The sequence below is a fragment of the Nymphalis io genome, chromosome 7 (assembly GCF_905147045.1).
Source record: "Nymphalis io chromosome 7, ilAglIoxx1.1, whole genome shotgun sequence".
Taxonomy (NCBI): domain Eukaryota; kingdom Metazoa; phylum Arthropoda; class Insecta; order Lepidoptera; family Nymphalidae; genus Nymphalis; species Nymphalis io.
In genome coordinates this window covers 11,395,608-11,414,618 of record NC_065894.1, presented here as the reverse complement: position 1 = coordinate 11,414,618, position 19,011 = coordinate 11,395,608, and the positions used below count along the sequence as shown (strand labels likewise).

Genomic DNA, 19,011 nt, shown 5'->3' with positions numbered 1-19,011 from the left:
TGTTCTGAGTCTGGGTAAAATTATCTATATATGTATTTAAAAAAGAAAAGTAGTATATGTAGTACATCAGTTGTTTGGTTTCCATAGTACGAACTCTGCTTAGTTATAATGTCACAGGATATTATTATACATCTCCGTAGACCATCAATGCGAGATTTAAAGATGTTATGTACCTTGTGTCTGTACATAACGCCGGCTATAATATCAGCAAATTCTGTAAGTACTTAATTCGTATCATACATGTGTAATGTCGAAAACCGACCTATCGTGATACGTTAATTTGATTTTATTATAGTCAATGTCGCATGTTACTTTCTGGCATTTCACGATCATGTCTTGAAGTTGTTCTCGAGTTTATTGTTATACTGCAAGTAACTCGTTCTCTATCTATTTACATATATTATATAAAAAAATTAAAATACTTAAGTATCACTATAAGTATAAGTACAATAAGTATATTACTAATAAATGTTATATATTCAATTATATAACGAAGCCCCTGAAGCAACGTTAAACCGATTATCCGGGACCTTGGAGGAAAATAAGGCTTTACTTTATTTAATTTGTAAAGTGATTTCTCGGTGTAATGCTTTATATCATTACTGATAAAGTTTTGTTATTACGTTGTGCAATACATTCCAAACGGCTTCAGTATGAAAGCAGTTATAGGGCCCGAAAATCCCTTTTTTATGACAAAGATATTACAGAGCATATTATTTGATTTATAAATAACAAAGGGAAGAACAACGTGAGAGTTTGTGCATATGCATGTACTTTTGTGGTGATATTTAACTTAGATTTAAGAGAGTACGTTATTAGATGTCGGTATATACAAAATAATATACTCCATTACACTACATACATGTATTTTTTTATTTTTTATCAAAAAGACTGAGTTGGCACACACCGTGAACCTCAGCGACAATTGTGGGTTCAAACATTGCCAAACACCATTGAATTTTCGATTGTTTAATTTTTGTTTTTGATTCATCTTCTACTTGTCGGTCAAGTATCGTGAACAAACCTTGTATCGGATGTAAATCTACTATTATATATGTATATACTATTACTACTACTACTACTACTACTACCCACTCGCATGGTACGACCGTGGATAAGCTCGAAACCTTCGTTCACAGCTGAGCTGTGAGACATTTTCGATTATAAAAAAATATATATTTTGTATTTTGAATAACAAAATATATTTTTTTCTAAGATAAAAGCACACGTGTTAATCGGTGAAAGAATGTCGATTATCGAGTCGAGCGTCATGTCTATTAATTTCGAACGAATCCGTACCGTAACAGCCTGTGAATGTCTGTGAGCTTATTCCACGCTGCTCCAATGCGGGTTGGTGGAATACACATGTGGCAGAATTTCAGTGAAATTAGACACATGCAGGTTTCCTCACGATGTTTTCCTTCGCCGTAAGGCACCAGATGAATTATTATCACAAATTAAGCACATGAAAATTCAGCGGTGCTCTCCCGGGTTTGAACCCACGATCATCGGTTAAGATTCACGCGTTCTTACCACTGGGCCATTTCGGCTATTTCGAAAAAATACGAACATCCATTTTTATAATAAAGACATACTTTAGTAGCGAATAATTCAGAATAAACCACATAAGGTTTACCTAACTTTACATAAATGTATAACATCAACTAAGCATAAAAGTTCGTTCGAAATTTCTCTTGTTAGCATGCCTAATTTATGAGGTAAGGCTTTTAACCACCCCGTTAGCACAATGGTCCTGATTCGTGTATTTCATGGAAATTTCTAGACTAATATATTTTCTGGGTTACGAATATGTATTTTAAATTGTATTTTTAAGTTTCTAGTTCGTATTACGTGTGAAAAAAATAAAACTTTATAGTATATATTTCTAATTAGTATACATATATTTAAATAGTGCAATGACCGTGTGATTTATCATTATATAAAATAATAAATTGTGATCTCAAGTATCATTATAAAAGGGCTGTGTCTATGTTCAGTCGCGTGTGGGTGTGCCATCCAATCATGAGTTTTCAATCGCCAACTAGTAATTGTTGTTTCCGGTTGGAAAAGTGTGTGAGTCAGTAATTTTTCGGCAATTAACATAAAATGACATTTTAGATCCAATGTTTAGCAGTGGTTGACACTTCTTACAGTACCAGTATCTATGTTCCTTGTTCTGCCTGTGCGAAACCGGAACGGGTAGCTAGTGTATAAATAAAAGATCGGTCGGTTGGTTATTTAGCCTCTCACGACCGTAGCTAAAATTTACGCCTAAAACCGGACCTGCCAACCCTAACCTAGACTTTAAATGTCGCGGATGTCATTAATCAAAGTTAGATTTTAATAGAAGTTTCAGATTGATATTTGGAATTTGTCGTTAACTTCGCTAATGGCTTAAGCTGGTCTAATTAGCCTACGTATTAAATCGTGACTCGCAACTTCCGGACAGAAATACCTCGTAAGGGTTAATTAGAACTTGTTAGTATATATGTGATTGATATTTTGATTAAAATGTACCTCGATTTCGTGTAAAACAACACACAATGACTTAGCAATTAAATGAAAAGCTGTTGGAAAGCACAAATTCAAGCCTGCTCCATTTGCAAACATTGGAGCTTATTGTCGCATTCAACCCTTATTACAGTATTCATACTCTTTCTGAACATGTATACTAACAATAACAAAAAATGTGGGCGTCATATGACTGCCAGATGATTGCCAGAAATTTATTTTATTGAAAGAATACATAAATACAGAAAAATGCAGAATACGACTTGGTCTTAACCAAGAGACGAGCCAATATGATGTAAGTATGAGAAAAAATTCTAAATCCTGCAGCTGCCGATGTAATAACTTCTTAATTTTCCCCTCAATAGAGTATAAAATCTTTGAAGAGATGAGACCATTGTTATCAATAATGATACAATATTATCAGCGTTTAATCCAAAAATCTAGATTCAATATCACGCGAATAAGTTATCAATCGCTTTCGCTGAGCGCTTGTATTGTTAAAAATATCGAATATACACTGCACATCCTATATCGAAAGTGTATTTAAATTATTCTCGACTACAGCGAATTCTATAATAATAATAATAATATCCGGGGACATTTTTCACACACGGCCATCTGATCCCAAATTAAGCTTGTACAAAGCTTGTGCTATGGAAACCAGTCAACTGATATACTACATATACTACTTTTCTTTTTGTAAATACATACTTATATAGATAATTACACCCAGACTCAGGACAAAGAGACATGTTCATGCACACAAATGTCTGTCCTGGGTGGGAATCGAACCCACAACCTTCGGCGTGAAAAGCAAGTGTTCTACCAACCACGCCAACCGGCTCGTCAATAGTCTATGTAAGAAGATATTTCAAGTAAAGTATAGTAATAAGCGTAACCTACTTTCTGATGTCGTATTCAATGGAACTATAGAGTACTATCTCCATTTTTACACGACTTTATAAAAGGGTACCAATTCGGTTGTTTGTTTTTTATTTGATTTTTTGGTGCATTAAAATGTAGAAAATGTGGATTTTGTTGTAGAAAATGTGGATCTACTATTGTTTTGCTTAATTTATGTTCACGGCTCTATATCTCTACCAGTTACTGCTTTTACTAGTTGCTTTGTACAAGCCCGTCTGGGTAAACCGCAATACTTAGTACTGTTACGTTTCGGTTTGAAGGGTGAGTGAGCCAGAGTAACCATAAGCACGAGGGACATAAAATCTAATTTCCCAAGGTTGTTGGCGCATTGGCCATCTATTGAATGATAAATATTTCTTACAGCGCCAATATCAATGGGCGGTTGTGACCACTTACCATCAGGTGGCTCATTTGCCATGGCTGATCCTATAACATAAAAAAGCCTATACATAGTAAAAGTAACAGCCTTAGGCCTTAGCCCAGCAGTCCCACTGAGCTCCTCTCTTTTTGAGAGAAAGGGTTTTGGAACATACGTCACTGTTCCCATGTGGCTTGGTGGATACAATATGTGACGGAATTTCATTCGACCATGCAAGTTTCTACATAATAATTATTTTCACCGCCAAGCAAGGGATGAATTGTAAACAGATTAAGTAAATAGAAAATGTATTTATCTTTCTTAAATGAGTCCCAAAAACAAACGTAAATTTTAAAAAAAAAAAAAATTTTAATATGATTTTGATCCAACATTGGATTAGCTTTATGGGTCATGGGCGCAAGGTTGTGCCACGAGTCGGGTCAAGGATAGATGCTGCAATTGATCTTAATGACAGATCTGTTGTGCTCAGCTTGTTAGAGAAGAGAAAACGTGAGATGATAACTTAATAAAAGTAAGCCATTTAAATAATACATAAAACGTAATCTTATAACCTAAGATCTTGTCTGTATTGAAAGAACTTGGTCATAACTCTGAAATAAAACGAGGTTTCCATGAAATAATTTCTTATAATATTATTTGCAATCAAAAATATCGTTACAATATATTTTACCAAGCAATGCCTTGTTATATTAAAAGTGAATCAATTTCCCGCCACTAAGAGAACTTCAATGTTCTTGTTGATAGATTAAAAATGAAGATATTATATTTGAATATTGTTGAATATTAAAAGTCACAGAACCTCTTGAGTAATATTTAGTAACTACTAGCTGCACCCGCGGTTTCACCCGCGTATAACATAAAAAAAATCATTTCAGTATATACAACATTTTTCGTTTTATTTTCGTGGAATTATTTATTCGGTTTTTCCGCATCCGGATCTAGATAGGGCAACATACAAGAGGAATCATACATGAGAAAAACATCATTTCCTTAAATCTTTTACGACATACTTGAATGTATTTCCCTGTGCTTTATTTATTATGACTGCAAACGATACCTTCACAGGAAATTGTGTCCTTTTAAAACTGAAAGGTAAATCTGTTTTTTTTATAAGTACTTATTATTAACAAACCGAATAACTGGTCCATTTCGGAATTGCGATAGAAGGGAAAATGCTGCTAGCATTCTCGTCACGCGGTCACGATTTGTACTGTTTTTAATTTTTATTTGTATATGCTTAAGGCTTTACTTCACTTGTCAAACTAACCGACAGAGAATAAATTTACCTAAGTCATGAAAAAAAAATGCGGCAATGAAAGGATGAAAGAAATGCCCTACCTATAAACTTTAACTTACAAAGTTATTCACAAACCGAAATTAAATACGTATATATGTACGAGTATTTTCAAACAACCTTTTTTTTAACGCTGGAAAAACGCGTTACGCGTTTCCCCCACGGGAACAGTGGGGGAGTGTGTGCGGCTCGCCGGTGTCCAAGGCGCCAAGTGCACACCGAACATCGGAATACCCACTAAAAAACCAACGGTACCCTTTCCGTCTTAACGAGGATCGCCACGGGATCGCTTTCGCATGCTATTGCGATTATCAAACAACCTACTAAAATCCCCTTTGGACTTAATAATATGTCAAATTTATAGCAAAGACTAAAAAAACTATCTATGGTCTTATCTCGATATCTTTTATAAGGATTAATACTTTATAAAAATGATTTTGCAAATAATGCATTATTTTGGAACAGATTTTATTACCATACAAACGTTATAGGCAACCTTAAAATATAGACATATATCTACGCATGGGAAAGTACCACATATACCAGCATAAGCTGAACCCTATTTAATATAATTAATCATATACATGTAGATCCAAGTTCAATTTACATTGGAAACACAGTTATTTTATAGAAATGTCATCGAATAAATGATTGGCGTGATTCTTTAAATTGACATAATTTTACTATAAATAAATCGATTAAAATAAAACAAACATACATAACTTTTGAGTAAAGTTAACCAAAATACATTAGTGAAAACCGCACTCGAATCCGTTAAGCAGTTTCTAAGATTAGCACGCACAAACGCACAGACAAACAGATATACAGATAAACAGACAAAAATTCTAACAATCATTGTTTTGGGTTCTATTGCGTTGATACGGTAATAATTATACTCATATATCGCCCATGTACAGACAGCGATCAGTTACAGATTTATTATATGTATATGGATAATACATCCAATATTCTTCATCTGATTAAGCTTACAGTACTAAACAAAATTGTGTGATGTGCCGCGGTAATTGCTTGTTTAAAACTACATTATGAAATTACGTGTCAAATGTTCGCAACTGTTTCCTTTGGTCTGAACTGAAGCAAGGATCATCTTTCACAATGATAATTAAGGGCGAAATAACAAAACGTTACCTCTGTATTATGAAATAGAATGTCGGTAAACTTATTTTTATATCTTTTCAAGTTTAATTTGTAAGACAATCGCGTTAGGTGACTTTTTTTTTTTAAACTCAAACATTTGGTTTTCTTTTTTTTTTTCTTAAATGCAGTCTGTGGCGAGTATTCTTCGAAGCAGCCGCTATTTTTTTTAGAAAAAAACATTATAAAGTAGCACAAGCTTAGATTACTTTTCTAGAGAAAATATATATTTGAGATTACTTATAACAAATCTAGTAGACCTCTATCTGGAATCATTAATTATTTTTTAAAAACAATCGTCGTTAAATTATATATATTACTGGTGGTAGGGCTTTGTGCAAGCTCGTCTGGGTAGGTACCACCCACTCATCAGATATTCTACCGCAAAACAGCAATACTTGATATTGTTGTGTTCCGGTTTGAAGGGTGAGTGAGCCAGTGTAATTACAGGCACAAGGGACATAAAATCTTAGTTCCCAAGGTTGGTGGCGCATTGGATATGTAAGCGATGGTTGACATTTCTTACAATGCCAATGTCTAAGAGCGTTGGTGACCACTTACCATCAGGTGGCCCATATGCTCGTCCGCCTTCCTTTTCTATAAAAAAAAAAAAAAAAATATAGGTTTTCTTTTCTCAATTAATGTAATTATTACAATCGTACTATTTTATTGGACATTATTTACTATATATATATATTTATTTGCGCTTTGTAGCTATCTTTTTTATATAATTGAAATTATTACAAATAGGTTTGTAAAATTTAATTCCAATCAGTTGTAATATTTCTCGCTAGGTTATATATGTATATTTGTTCAATTAACTGTTTGTTATATTCAAATGATTTTGTTTAAAACCCTTGATATCTATATTGTACTTAGTATACATACTTACGGGTTATATATACTATATATAAATGTTGCTTAGTTGGTCTAATGGCTTAATGTAAGGCCGCAGACACGAAAGTCCTGGGTTCAATTCCTAGGTCGGGCCAATAAAAAGTTATTGGGTTTTTCTGTCTGAAAATTATCAGTAGCAGCACGGAATCTGGAAGTTGGAAGTGTGTACACTCCCGTGCCTCGGAAAGCACGTAAAGCCGTTTGTCCTGCGCCTAAACACTTTCCGGTCGTGTCGGATTGCCGTCCCATCGGATTATGAGAGTTAGGGCATAGAGAGTGCACCTGTGTTTGCGCACACACTTGTGCACTATGATATCTCCTGCGTAGTTGGCTAATCTCTCTTGAGATTGGCCGCCGTGGCCGAAATCAGTCTGGAGGACATTATACAAATATTGATCTTGGTATATCTGTTTGAGGTTAATAGACTTCGACACTGTTTGACCGATTATAATACACAAAAACATTTTGCATAGTAAAAAATTAATGTTCTTTATGTTTTCATATTATTATACTGTAGCAATTTCTATACCATTCAATCGATTGATATATATACATAAACAGGACAGTGTGTGCCGTTTTACGTTAGTTTATAAAAAACTTACATATAGGCTTTTTAATATCACGCCACGACCCACGCGGGCAGAGCAGAATCGTTTAAAGCGGATGAAACGCGTGGGCAGCTAGTATACGTATATGTAATTAGAAAATTTGACTTTTATTTATTTATTGTATTTATCTTGTTCACAGATAATGGCGTGTTGCTGAAATCATTTAGGCGCTTGTGGGTGAGGAGGTGATCTTGACTTTACATCATGACCAAGAAGTTCGAATTTAATTGGCAAATCCCAGTACCGGAACCACTTCTACAGGTGAGAGGATACATATGAGATTGCTTAGTTTATCTAGTTTCTGATTATAAGGCTTCAGGATCCGAGATTCCGGGTGCAATCCCAGAGTTGAACCTATAACTGTCAAGAAATTCTCAATAGCCAGAGTTTGGTAGTTGGCCGTGTAAACCGTGCCGAGAAAACACAAAACAGTGACCTGAATAGTTTGCCGTTCTATCGGATAATGAGAGTGAGTGAGTTAAGGTGCAACTTTGCCAATCAATCAATGAATCAAAATATTATGATATTCAAATAGACTTTTACAAGGACTTACCAATCGAGCGCTACCACCGAATGTGGATTCTACCGAAAATAGCTCAGTAGTTACTCTTTTTTTTTTAAGTTAGTTCTTGCACGAGATCAGCAATCATTCAATCTACGCATTTTTGTCAGACATGTTAGGACACACACTCGAGCACTATATCTCCTGTGGTGGAGTTGGTTTTCATCCGTTGAATATTGCCACCGTAACCGAAATGGCTCAAGAGAACATAAACGCAGTTACTTATTCCATACATATTCCCTTATTAAAGCTAAAGCTATATCAGTAACGATATTACTAATAATATGTAAATATTTATGGCACTAGCCCCGGTAGTTTGCTGTGCGTTAATTTGTCAGTCAGTAATTCTATCATAAATAGACAATAGGATAGAATTTTAGTATATCATATATTAACAAGTTCATTGTTCAGATGTATTCCGATGGATCATGTCACGCGGCTCAGCGTCAGCACATGTCAAACCGAACAGCCGATAACAATCATTAATCATTAACCATTTGTTGTCAAGTCAGTCTTTGTTTTCCTCTATATAATTAACTCGAAATAACTGGAAATATCTCGAATGTTCCATACAGCCCCTTCGTTATTGAGGTTTAACAAAGGTTCAAATATTTAGTTCATTGATACAGAATATTTTTAATAAATGATTCACTTGCTTTATATATAAAAGAACGGTGTGCGTATTTTCGTAGTTCTTCTCCTAAATTGGCTTGAGCAATTTTGATGAACTATTATGTTTGTACTCAAGGATTTATGATGCTTTATAGTCAAAGTTGGGCCCGGTAGTTCAAAAAAAAAAGGACGTTCTAGAGCTAATGAGAATATGGTAAGCGATTTCGTGCAGGTTCTATACGAAAATGACTGAATATATTATATCGAAAATGAACGAAAGCTAACACGCTGAATATTTCAACGTCAGGTAAGCTAACATCGGGAAATATTAGTGTTACCGAGTATAAGGATAAAAATGATTTAGCATTTAAATATTTTCTCATTGTAGGTATTTTATTTTATATATTATAACAATTTATGTGTATTTTGTTTATTTAAGAACATAACCCTATTTATTTAAGTTGATCTACCTTCGGCTATAGAAACTGTCAGTTTAAGAAAAATATAAAACACAGTGAGCTGTTGTAACTCACTATTTAAAACGATAGCGGTAAATGATCACCCAGCTAGCACACAGCTCTACAGCCGATTATGTATCATTTCATGTGTATTATAACATATTTTGTTAGCGTTAGCACAAACTATTTCCTTACGAATTTGTTAGAAGAGATTCCTCTTTAGCGATAAAGGTTTACTGCCTATATCGAAGTCTACTACTTCGTTTCCACTGGAACTATAGTGCCTTAGTGTGCATTAAATGTGTGTGTACTATTATAACGATATATTTTGTATATATATTAATGTATTTCTTTCTCTCTCCAGGGCGCAGTATTCGATAGATGGACAGAAGAAAAGGATAACACCGAGTATGAACAAAGCTGCTTGTTTAAAGTCGACGAGTACGGATTCTTTATCTATTGGAAGAGCGAAGGAAAGGTTTGTAATTAATTTATTTTATATTCTAGTAATTTCGAAACAGTATCTTTTATGACTTCAAGTTTATTTCTTATTCATATTTCAAAGATTACTATTATGACTATTATCCAGTGGATAGTTCGGGTAGATTTTAATATAAGATCGTGGGTTTAATTCTGGTAATAACCACTTATTTTGTGTTTATAATTCTTCTCGTGCTCGAAGGTTAAGAAAATAATCATCAGGATGTCGTCTAATAAACTCAGTCTGACGATTTCAGGAGCGGTTCACTAATTTTACTTAAAACGTTTCAGAAACTATTCAGATTATAAACAACTTGTTTTGCAAACAAATCGTTATATAAAAGATCATTTGATACGATCAAATAGCAAATGCAAAAGGAAATGTTTTGCTTTGCAAATGCGCTGGTTGTAAATTTATACATTTATGTTCTTATCTAATATAAACAATAAATTATTCAATCGATTGTTTGTTAAATTGTGTTTCATGATTTTTTTGCTGGTAATTATTTAATCCCTTTAAAAACTAATAGTTCGTATAAAGATAGAAAAAATTGCCAAAAGTTCTTTAGGCTTCATCAAACTAACATTTAGGCCATCATAAGTAACAAATGCTTCGGTTTTTTATATTAAAAAAAACACCTAAAATAATCTCAACTGCTACGTTATGTGGATGAGGCAGCTTTAAATAAAACCACAATATCGTTGACTATTGATGAGTTCATGTTTCCAAGCAAAAACATTATCAGATATTTATTTCCCGAAGGAGTTAAGCTTATGCATGTGATATTAGTACAAAAGTAGGGTTGCCACTCGTGAATATTTAAAAAAAAATTAAATAGATAGGTGAACTGGTATAAAGGTCATCTAAAACTAAGAACCACCGCCCATAGATATTGGTAGTGTAAGAAATATTAACCATCCTTTCTATCGCCAATGTTCCACTGACCTTGGGATCTAATATGTTATGTGGTTACACTGATTTACTCATCCCTCAAAATAGAACACAATAATATTAACGTAAGTTCTGTTTGGCGATAGAATATATGTAGAGGGCCCTCCCTCCACATGTATTTTATCTTGTGGGGCTGTTAGGTAACCCAGTGTAATTACAGGCACAAGGGACATAAAATCTTAGTTCCCAAGGTTGGTGGCGCATTGGCTATAAGCGATGGTTGACATTTCTTACAATGCCAATGTTTAAGGGCGTTTGGTGACCACTTACCATCAGGTGGCCCATATGCTCGTCCACCTTCCTATTCTATAAAAAAAAAAAAAACCCACGGGCTTGCACAAAGCCCTACCAACGAGTATAGTAAAGTTAAATTGTTTTATAGTAATAATATAATTGTATATAAAGCTTATATTGCTTAATTTTAACTGATTTTAATACACAGATTATACAAGTTAATTTTTATGTTTTACTCGTGTCGATTTTATTACGCTTTTAAGCTAATTTAGAATTAAAAAAAAATACTAATATATCTAAAAATATATATTATCATTAGAGTTGATGAATGTTCTCAAAATTTAGTGGCAAATAAAAATAAAATAATATGTCTGCACGCACTTATACATATTCGTTTGAATAGATTTTAGAATTGTATACGAAGCGTATTTCGCTAAATTCGTCGCATATATGAGACGTAAAAACTTAAGGGAACGACTTTAGCCGCTTGTTACGATTGGTAATTGACGATTCGATATTAAAGATTCGTTAAATATATGAACTGAGTTGATTAATTCATTCCGAGATATAAATAAATGTTTTAATATTCACGTCACATATGAAGTGTTCAGAAATAGATTTGTTCATTAATTAAAACTATTTACATACAACACTATTTTAGATTGTATTCATGATGCTTTTCAAATATTTTAATCCAGATGGCACAGTTGTAAGAACACCTGAATCTTAACCGATGATTGCGGTTCATACTACATATTGCTAGCCGAGATGGCCCAGTGGTTCGAACGCGTGAATCTTAACCGATGATCGTGGGTTCAAACCCGGGCAAGCACGAATTTTCATGAGCTTAATTTATGTTTATAATTCATCTCGTGCTTGACGGTGAAGGAAAACATCGTGAGGAAACCTGCATGTGTCTAATTTCATTGAAATCCTGCCACATGTGTATTCTACCAACCCGCATTGAAGCAGCGTGGTGGAATAAGCTCCAAACCTTCTCCTCAAAAGGAAGAGGAGGCCTTAGCCCAGCAGTGCGACATTAACAGGCTGTTACTGTACTACATATTGCTGTGTTTCGTTTTTAAGGGTGAGCGAAATAGTTCAAGAGATATACTCGTAAGATCTTAGTTCTCAAGGTTGGTGGCGCGTTGATGATGTAAGGGATTAATATTTATTACCGTTCCCATATTTATGGGCGATGGCGGGCTCTTACCATTCTGCCTACTTATTTATATATAAATTAGGCATCTTCTAAGCAAGCGCGCTCCACCTTAGACTGTATTATCACTTCCCATCAGGTATGATAAAAGTAAAGCGATAGCTTAAATAATTTAAAAAAAGTTGTCACCAGTATCAAAAAATTGTGAAAAATTTGAGCTCAATCAAGGTTAAGCAGTAGTGGTTTCAAAACCAGTCACAATATTTCAACCACACATACTATCAGGGGAAGTTAAATAAACGCTTGTAAACATAGACTTACTGCGAGTTTCTGAACTGACATGGAACACTAAATACTGAACGTTCATTGGTCGCCGATTACGTCATCAACTGCCATCGACCAATGATCATCCAGTTAAAAGTCAAATTAGTTACTTTGATTAGCTTTTCATAAACTCTAGGATAGTAACGTATAAATGAAATAAATGCAAAGACAAACAAACAGACGAAATTACTTGATTTAAATACCAGTTTAATGATCAATAAAAGCACTCAGGTATGTATCACAGAACACGATAAAGATAAAATGTTTGATGGCCTGCGGAGCTAATTTCGTAAGTAATCATTGCGTTTAGTCTGGGTTAGGGTTGCCAGCTTGAAGAAACGGTTGCGTGCGAAAGGATAAAAAAACAATAACTTTATAAATTAATTATTATTAATCATTTTGTAAAGTGTACTTTTTTAATATAAACAAAATTGCTGATAATAAAAATAATTGATATTTGTTGAGTGTGTGGTACCTACCCGGGCGGAGGACTCGCTCTCCCTGTACCTCCGTCTCTCGCTTGTGTATACAGCAGCGCGAGGTCATCTCTACTGGTGTCCTCTTTAGTACCGTCCGAAATAGGACAACCAAAACCCTTACCTCGTGCGTCCACAGCCCTAGGGTTACGACCTATCTTTATAACACCGATTCTCGAGGCTGACAAAGAAGTTCTTAATTTAGAAGCCAAATAAGAGATTTCTTCCAGACGACTTTTAAGATACTAAAATGAAAATTACTTTAAAAGTTAATAAATACCGAATCATGTTATCATGTTTCGGTAATCGATATTAATTTCATCGATTGGAACATATCGAGCATTCCTTGATAATCTAAATAAAAGTGAAACATTTAATAATAATGAAAATGATGCCTGTAGTTTTATTCTCTACGGGAGTTTTACTTCACAGTGTCTATGGCAGTTCCACCTACACACATTTACAGAAGGCTAAAATTTTAAATACGTGCCGCCTAGTCAGAATGTTCTTAACCTAACCCTTGCTATGCACTTGGCTCAGCCCCGTTATGTAAAACACTTGAAGAAAGAAGAAAAGCACTACAAAATATCATAATAATAATAATATTGGTTTTACTGTTGATGCAATTAAAATTTGTCGGACAAGTTACGTAATACCCATTACGACTCAATCCGGGTAGACATCGGTATTCGTGAACGAACGTTATTTAATTAAAATATCAATCCAATATGGCTGATAAAGTATGGACGATGGGACGACTTTAATGACGCGAAACCATTAAACTTTAATTATATTATAAAACATTCAAAAGAAATTGATCTAACGACCTTTATACTCCGAGAAGTATTATCAAAAAGAAAAAAAAACATTTTATACCATTTGGATATTATACTTCTTCAGGAGAGAAGAAGATTTCAGGCGCAGGACCAACGGCTTTACGTGCTTTCCGAGGCAGTCAGGAAGTGTGTACACCCCCGTACACACTTCCAACTTCCAGACTCCGGGCTGCTTCTGAAAATTTTCTGATAGAAAAACCCAATAACTTTTTATTGGCCCAACCTGGGAATTGAACCCAAGACAAGGAGAGGTCTGCGGCCTTACATTAAGCCACTAGACCAATGAGCATTCAATTTTAGCCTTCTACAAATCAATCGACGATTCGTCGATTCACGAACAGCTGAGCATTCGGCCATTCACAGCTGACTTTCAATATATATAAATATATTACGAAGATAATTTTTTTACATGTTTGTACGTTTAGCAACCCACAGAGCCAATATCATCGGAGTAGCTAACGCTATTGAAACTATTTGTATACGATTGATGATTCGTTTACCTATCTTTAAACTACAATAAAAATAAAAATTTTTATCATAAAATAACCGCCTGAAAGACAACGCTACCTTTACTGTTATATAAATGAAAAAAAGCCGAGATGGCCTAGTGGTTAGAACGCGTGAATTTTAACTGACGATCGTGGGTTCAAATCCGGGCAAGCACCACTGAATTTTCATGTGCTTAATTTGTGATTATAATTCATCTCGTGCTTGACGGTGAAGGAAGACATCGTGAGGAAAGCTGCATGTGTCTAATTTCATTGAAATTATGCCACATGTGTATTCTACCAACCCGCATTGGAGCAGCGTGATGGAATAAGCTCCAAACCTTCTCCTCAAAAGGGAGAGGAGGCCTTAGCCCAGCAGTGGGACATTAACAGGCTGTTACTGTTACTGTAAATGAACTTCAAAAAAAAATCATAAATGCGATCTGTGTGATCTTAACGGCTCTGTTGAAAGTTAATAAGATAGTTTTCATATCACCAGCCGAAGTTGTCTAAAAAAAGCATTTATAAATAATCCTTAACCATCGTATTTATTATAGAAAATAATAAATAATGAATATATCTAGATGCCTCAATGGTCTAGTGACTAGCTTATATGGCTTTAGATCCCAAGTTCGTGAGTTCAAACCTCGAGATATATAAAAAAAATTGGTTCGGAAAGCACATACGTTCTTTGATCCTAGGCCTGGACACATTTCGGTTGTTCCGGATTGTCATCCTATCGAATTAAGAGTACACACAAGAGTATGAAGAGTACCCCACCCAAATGTGGTACACACTTTTGTAATATGTCCAGCAGTCCTCTAGTATCTTCATCATCATAAATGTAATATACCTTATAAATACGTCACACTAGCACAAGAAAATGACGTAAAAGACAAAACTAATTATAAATGCAAATTGAGAAATAACAATCCATATATATGTGTGCGATTTGTAAGAGCGAGAGAATATAAATATTTTTGTTAAAAATACACAGTTATATTATATTTATAATCTTTTAGAATTATTATTATTAATTAAAGTTAATTTAATGAACATTAATAAATAGGTTACAATGTGACAGGCGTGTCATTTCGTTTAAGTAGGTCGAGTCGGTCGTGGCCGATTCTAAACTATTGACGTGATTGTCTGCATCTGTATAACAAAATAAAAAAGTGCACTATATTCGATATTCAAATTAATTTACTTGATTAAAGCTGAAAATCATTTCTTTGAGGTTTTATTTCAATAAAAGTAGAAATATCTGTGATCGATCTTGATTATATATTAAATATTATTAAATTTTTAATTAACTTGAAATATAGTCATAAGTTTTTCTTTTTTTCATAGTATTGGCGGACGAGCATATGGGTCACCTGATGGTAAGTGGTCACTAACGCCCATAGACATTGGCATTGCAAGAAATATTAACCATCGCTTATATCGCCAATACGCCACTAACCTAGGGAAATAAGATGTTATGTCCCTTGTGCCTGTAATTACACTGGTTCACTCACCCTTCAAACTGGAACACAACATTACCAAATACTGCTGTTTTGCGGTAGAATATCAGATGAGTAGGTTGTACCTTCAGACGAGCTTGCACAAAGCCCTACCACCAGTAAATAATATTTTACCATTGCGACCAGCGACCAGATTTCGGCCATTTTACATACGACTAAAGAAATAGGAAAATTATACCACAGTCACATAATTTTCACGTGTTTTTTTCTGATTATTTTCCGTGCGATGATGATTTCATTCAGATAAATAACCTACTTGTATAAATAATATTTTGATTAAAAATAAATAAAACATAAATAATTTTATTTCAACATGCAACATTCATAGGGAATTATAAAAATGGCTTTAAAATATACATTCTGAGTTTAAACATTGATAAGGTTTTAAGCAAATATGAAGATTACTAGCGGTCTCTATACTAGTAAACCTGTATCGTGGAAACCAAAACGCGATTACCTTTTCGGAATAACATGGGACTAGATAAGTTACAAATAATATTCTCTAAATATAAGATTATTACATACATTGCCTACATCAAAGATTTTATATTTCATGTATTTTGAAAATAAATTACGTAAAAGAAACCTTTGAAATCGTAAGTCAAATACAAATACTACATAAGTATACATCTAACTATAACGGCCGACGTCAATGCAATTGTCCATTTCAATATTTCTTGTAATCAATTATGCGAAAGGACTCGCCTGCCTGGCCCATTGTACGCTGATACTATGTCACCTTTACACGCGTGCCAACAATATCTATGAAGTTTATACGAGAATGTATATATAACATGCTTTATTATTTACTAGACGCCCCTAGCGGTTTCACCCACTTTACTGCGCTCCCCCGTTTGTCGTAGCATTGTGATTGTTCTTGCTGTTAATAAAGTATATAAATAAATAGGTATATAAAGTGCCGAGTAAATTGACTACCTGAAAACCAATGTTGTATATTGACTCAGCTATACTGAGCTGGTTGTACACGCTATAGTGAGTGCAAATAAAAAAATATCTTTGTAATACAATTTTTTTCTGAAAGGAATTGGTAGGTTCTGTGCTTAGCGCTTTCAAACAGGTTCTTAGGCGTTATATATCTCATTATATACACATAACCTGGGGGATGGAGTATTGCTCGGCTATATATGAATATTGTTGTTTTAGAAAATACACCTATGTATACAAACTCAAATAGCAATATCTTATCTAAATACAAAATTTGAGCCACCAATGACTACGGGTGTTCTTCTGCTGGGCAATGGCGTCCTTTTATCCCACTACGCTGTTTACGGGGGTTAGTGGACACGTATGTTAAAATGTCATCCTCATGGAGGTTTCATGACGATTTTTTACCACATAAAAATTCATCATACGAAAACTCAGCTGTGCTGGCCAGCGTTTCAACATGTATAGTTCTATCTATTTTTTTTTTTTTTATTATTATATCTGGGAAACAAACAGTACACGCCACATATACTACACAACAAATTAACTCGATCACACACCAATCAAGTTTCCACTCAAAACTAATTCATGTATGATAGTAAACAAGCAATTTTGTAAATTACAAATAATAATTATTAAGATTCAAACAGTTAACAACAGCAAAACAATATTATATAATAAAAATTAAATAGATAAAATAAAAACATTGACTAAGTTAACAAATAACTATATATTCTCACAAGGCCATCTTGGCTCTATTATTCTTGATAAGCTAAAGGTAAGAAGGTTTGGTTAATAGATTGTAAAGACCAAAATGTAAATGATATACGTATTCATTATGTCACGCGATCAAAGATCATCGAACGGAATATTACTCAGACAAATTGTTCGTTTTACGCCAATCAATCTTTTCGACATTGTTTCAGACGGATCTCTCAACGAGTTTCATACAACGTTGACTAATATCCCAATATATTCCCTTTGATATTCGTTCACCTTGTGATTGTCAATGCTATCTATAAAACGGTAACTATAAGGATAGCGAATACAAAAATAGCTTCAAAAACTATCGAATGAATAAATATTTTATCAAAAATATAGAAAAACCTTTAGATAAACTGTTTACTTTGTGGAAACTGTGTCTACAGTTTCAAACAGTTCATCATATATTTCAAGCTTAGTCTAAATTCTTATCTAACAAATACGCAAATTATAACAAATTCAACGACAAATAGTTTCGTAGAGAAACAATCCTCAAGTGTCGACATTCAGAACTAACGAAAAAGTATAAGGAAATATTTCAAGATCTCGAAAACTACCGAACCGAATTCCACGGAATATGGCTGAAAATGTTCTAAACATCATTACTGGGCCCTCGACCTTGCACGACTCCACTTGGACCAAGTCAGAGTGGACTATGAGCGTGCTTGAGAAGTTCAGAAGGTAGTTTACAGTGAATTACTGAATCCGAACCAATTGTTACCAGTAGTACAACTATATAGAAACTGACAACATATATATGATTATAATTCAACACTTATTGTAATAATTTTACATAAGGATTATTTACTTGACTTAAATATATACAAATATTATAATTTATAAATACTTACCGTAACAGCCTGTGAATGTCCCACTGCTGAGCTAAAGGCCTCCTCTCCTCTTTTTGAGGAGAAGTTTTGGAGCTTATTCCACCACGCTGCTTCAATGCGGGTTGGTAGAATACACATGTGGCAGAACTTCAGTGAAATTAGACATATGCACGTTGCGGTTTCCTCACGATGTTTTCCTTCACCGTAAAGCACGAGATGAATTATAATCACAAATTAAGCACATGAAAATTCAGTGGTGCTTGCCCGGGTTTGAACCCACGATCATCGGTTAACATTCAAGCTTTCTTACCACAGGGCCATCCCGGCTTTTTTTATAAACACTAAAACTTAATAACAAAATATTGACTAAAATGCCTTATACAATGGGATAGAAAGCTTTTAGTATATAGAAAGCTTTTTTAATAGCGAAAATAAACTCGAAACTCTCCTCAGAAAACGGTCGTGAAATATTAGAAAGTGACATCGACCATAAAAATAATAACCTTTCAAGAATACACGCATCAAAACAGCATATTGCCATAGTCGGTTATCAACATTTCACGGTTGAGTAATGAATTAAATTATTATACATAGAATAGAGA

General features: G+C 34.1%; 1 protein-coding gene across 3 annotated transcripts in view; it reads left to right on the top strand.

Annotated features, from left to right (window-relative positions):
• Positions 1–19,011, top strand: part of LOC126769442 (1-phosphatidylinositol 4,5-bisphosphate phosphodiesterase) — an 88,618-nt gene that overhangs the window by 32,225 nt on the left and 37,382 nt on the right. For all 3 annotated transcript variants that reach the window (XM_050488245.1, XM_050488244.1, XM_050488246.1), the window contains exons 2-3: positions 7,908–8,029; positions 9,765–9,878. In XM_050488245.1, coding sequence (XP_050344202.1) covers positions 7,973–8,029; positions 9,765–9,878 — 171 coding nt within the window. In that variant the 5' untranslated portion in view covers positions 7,908–7,972. The remainder of the gene's footprint in view (positions 1–7,907; positions 8,030–9,764; positions 9,879–19,011) is intronic.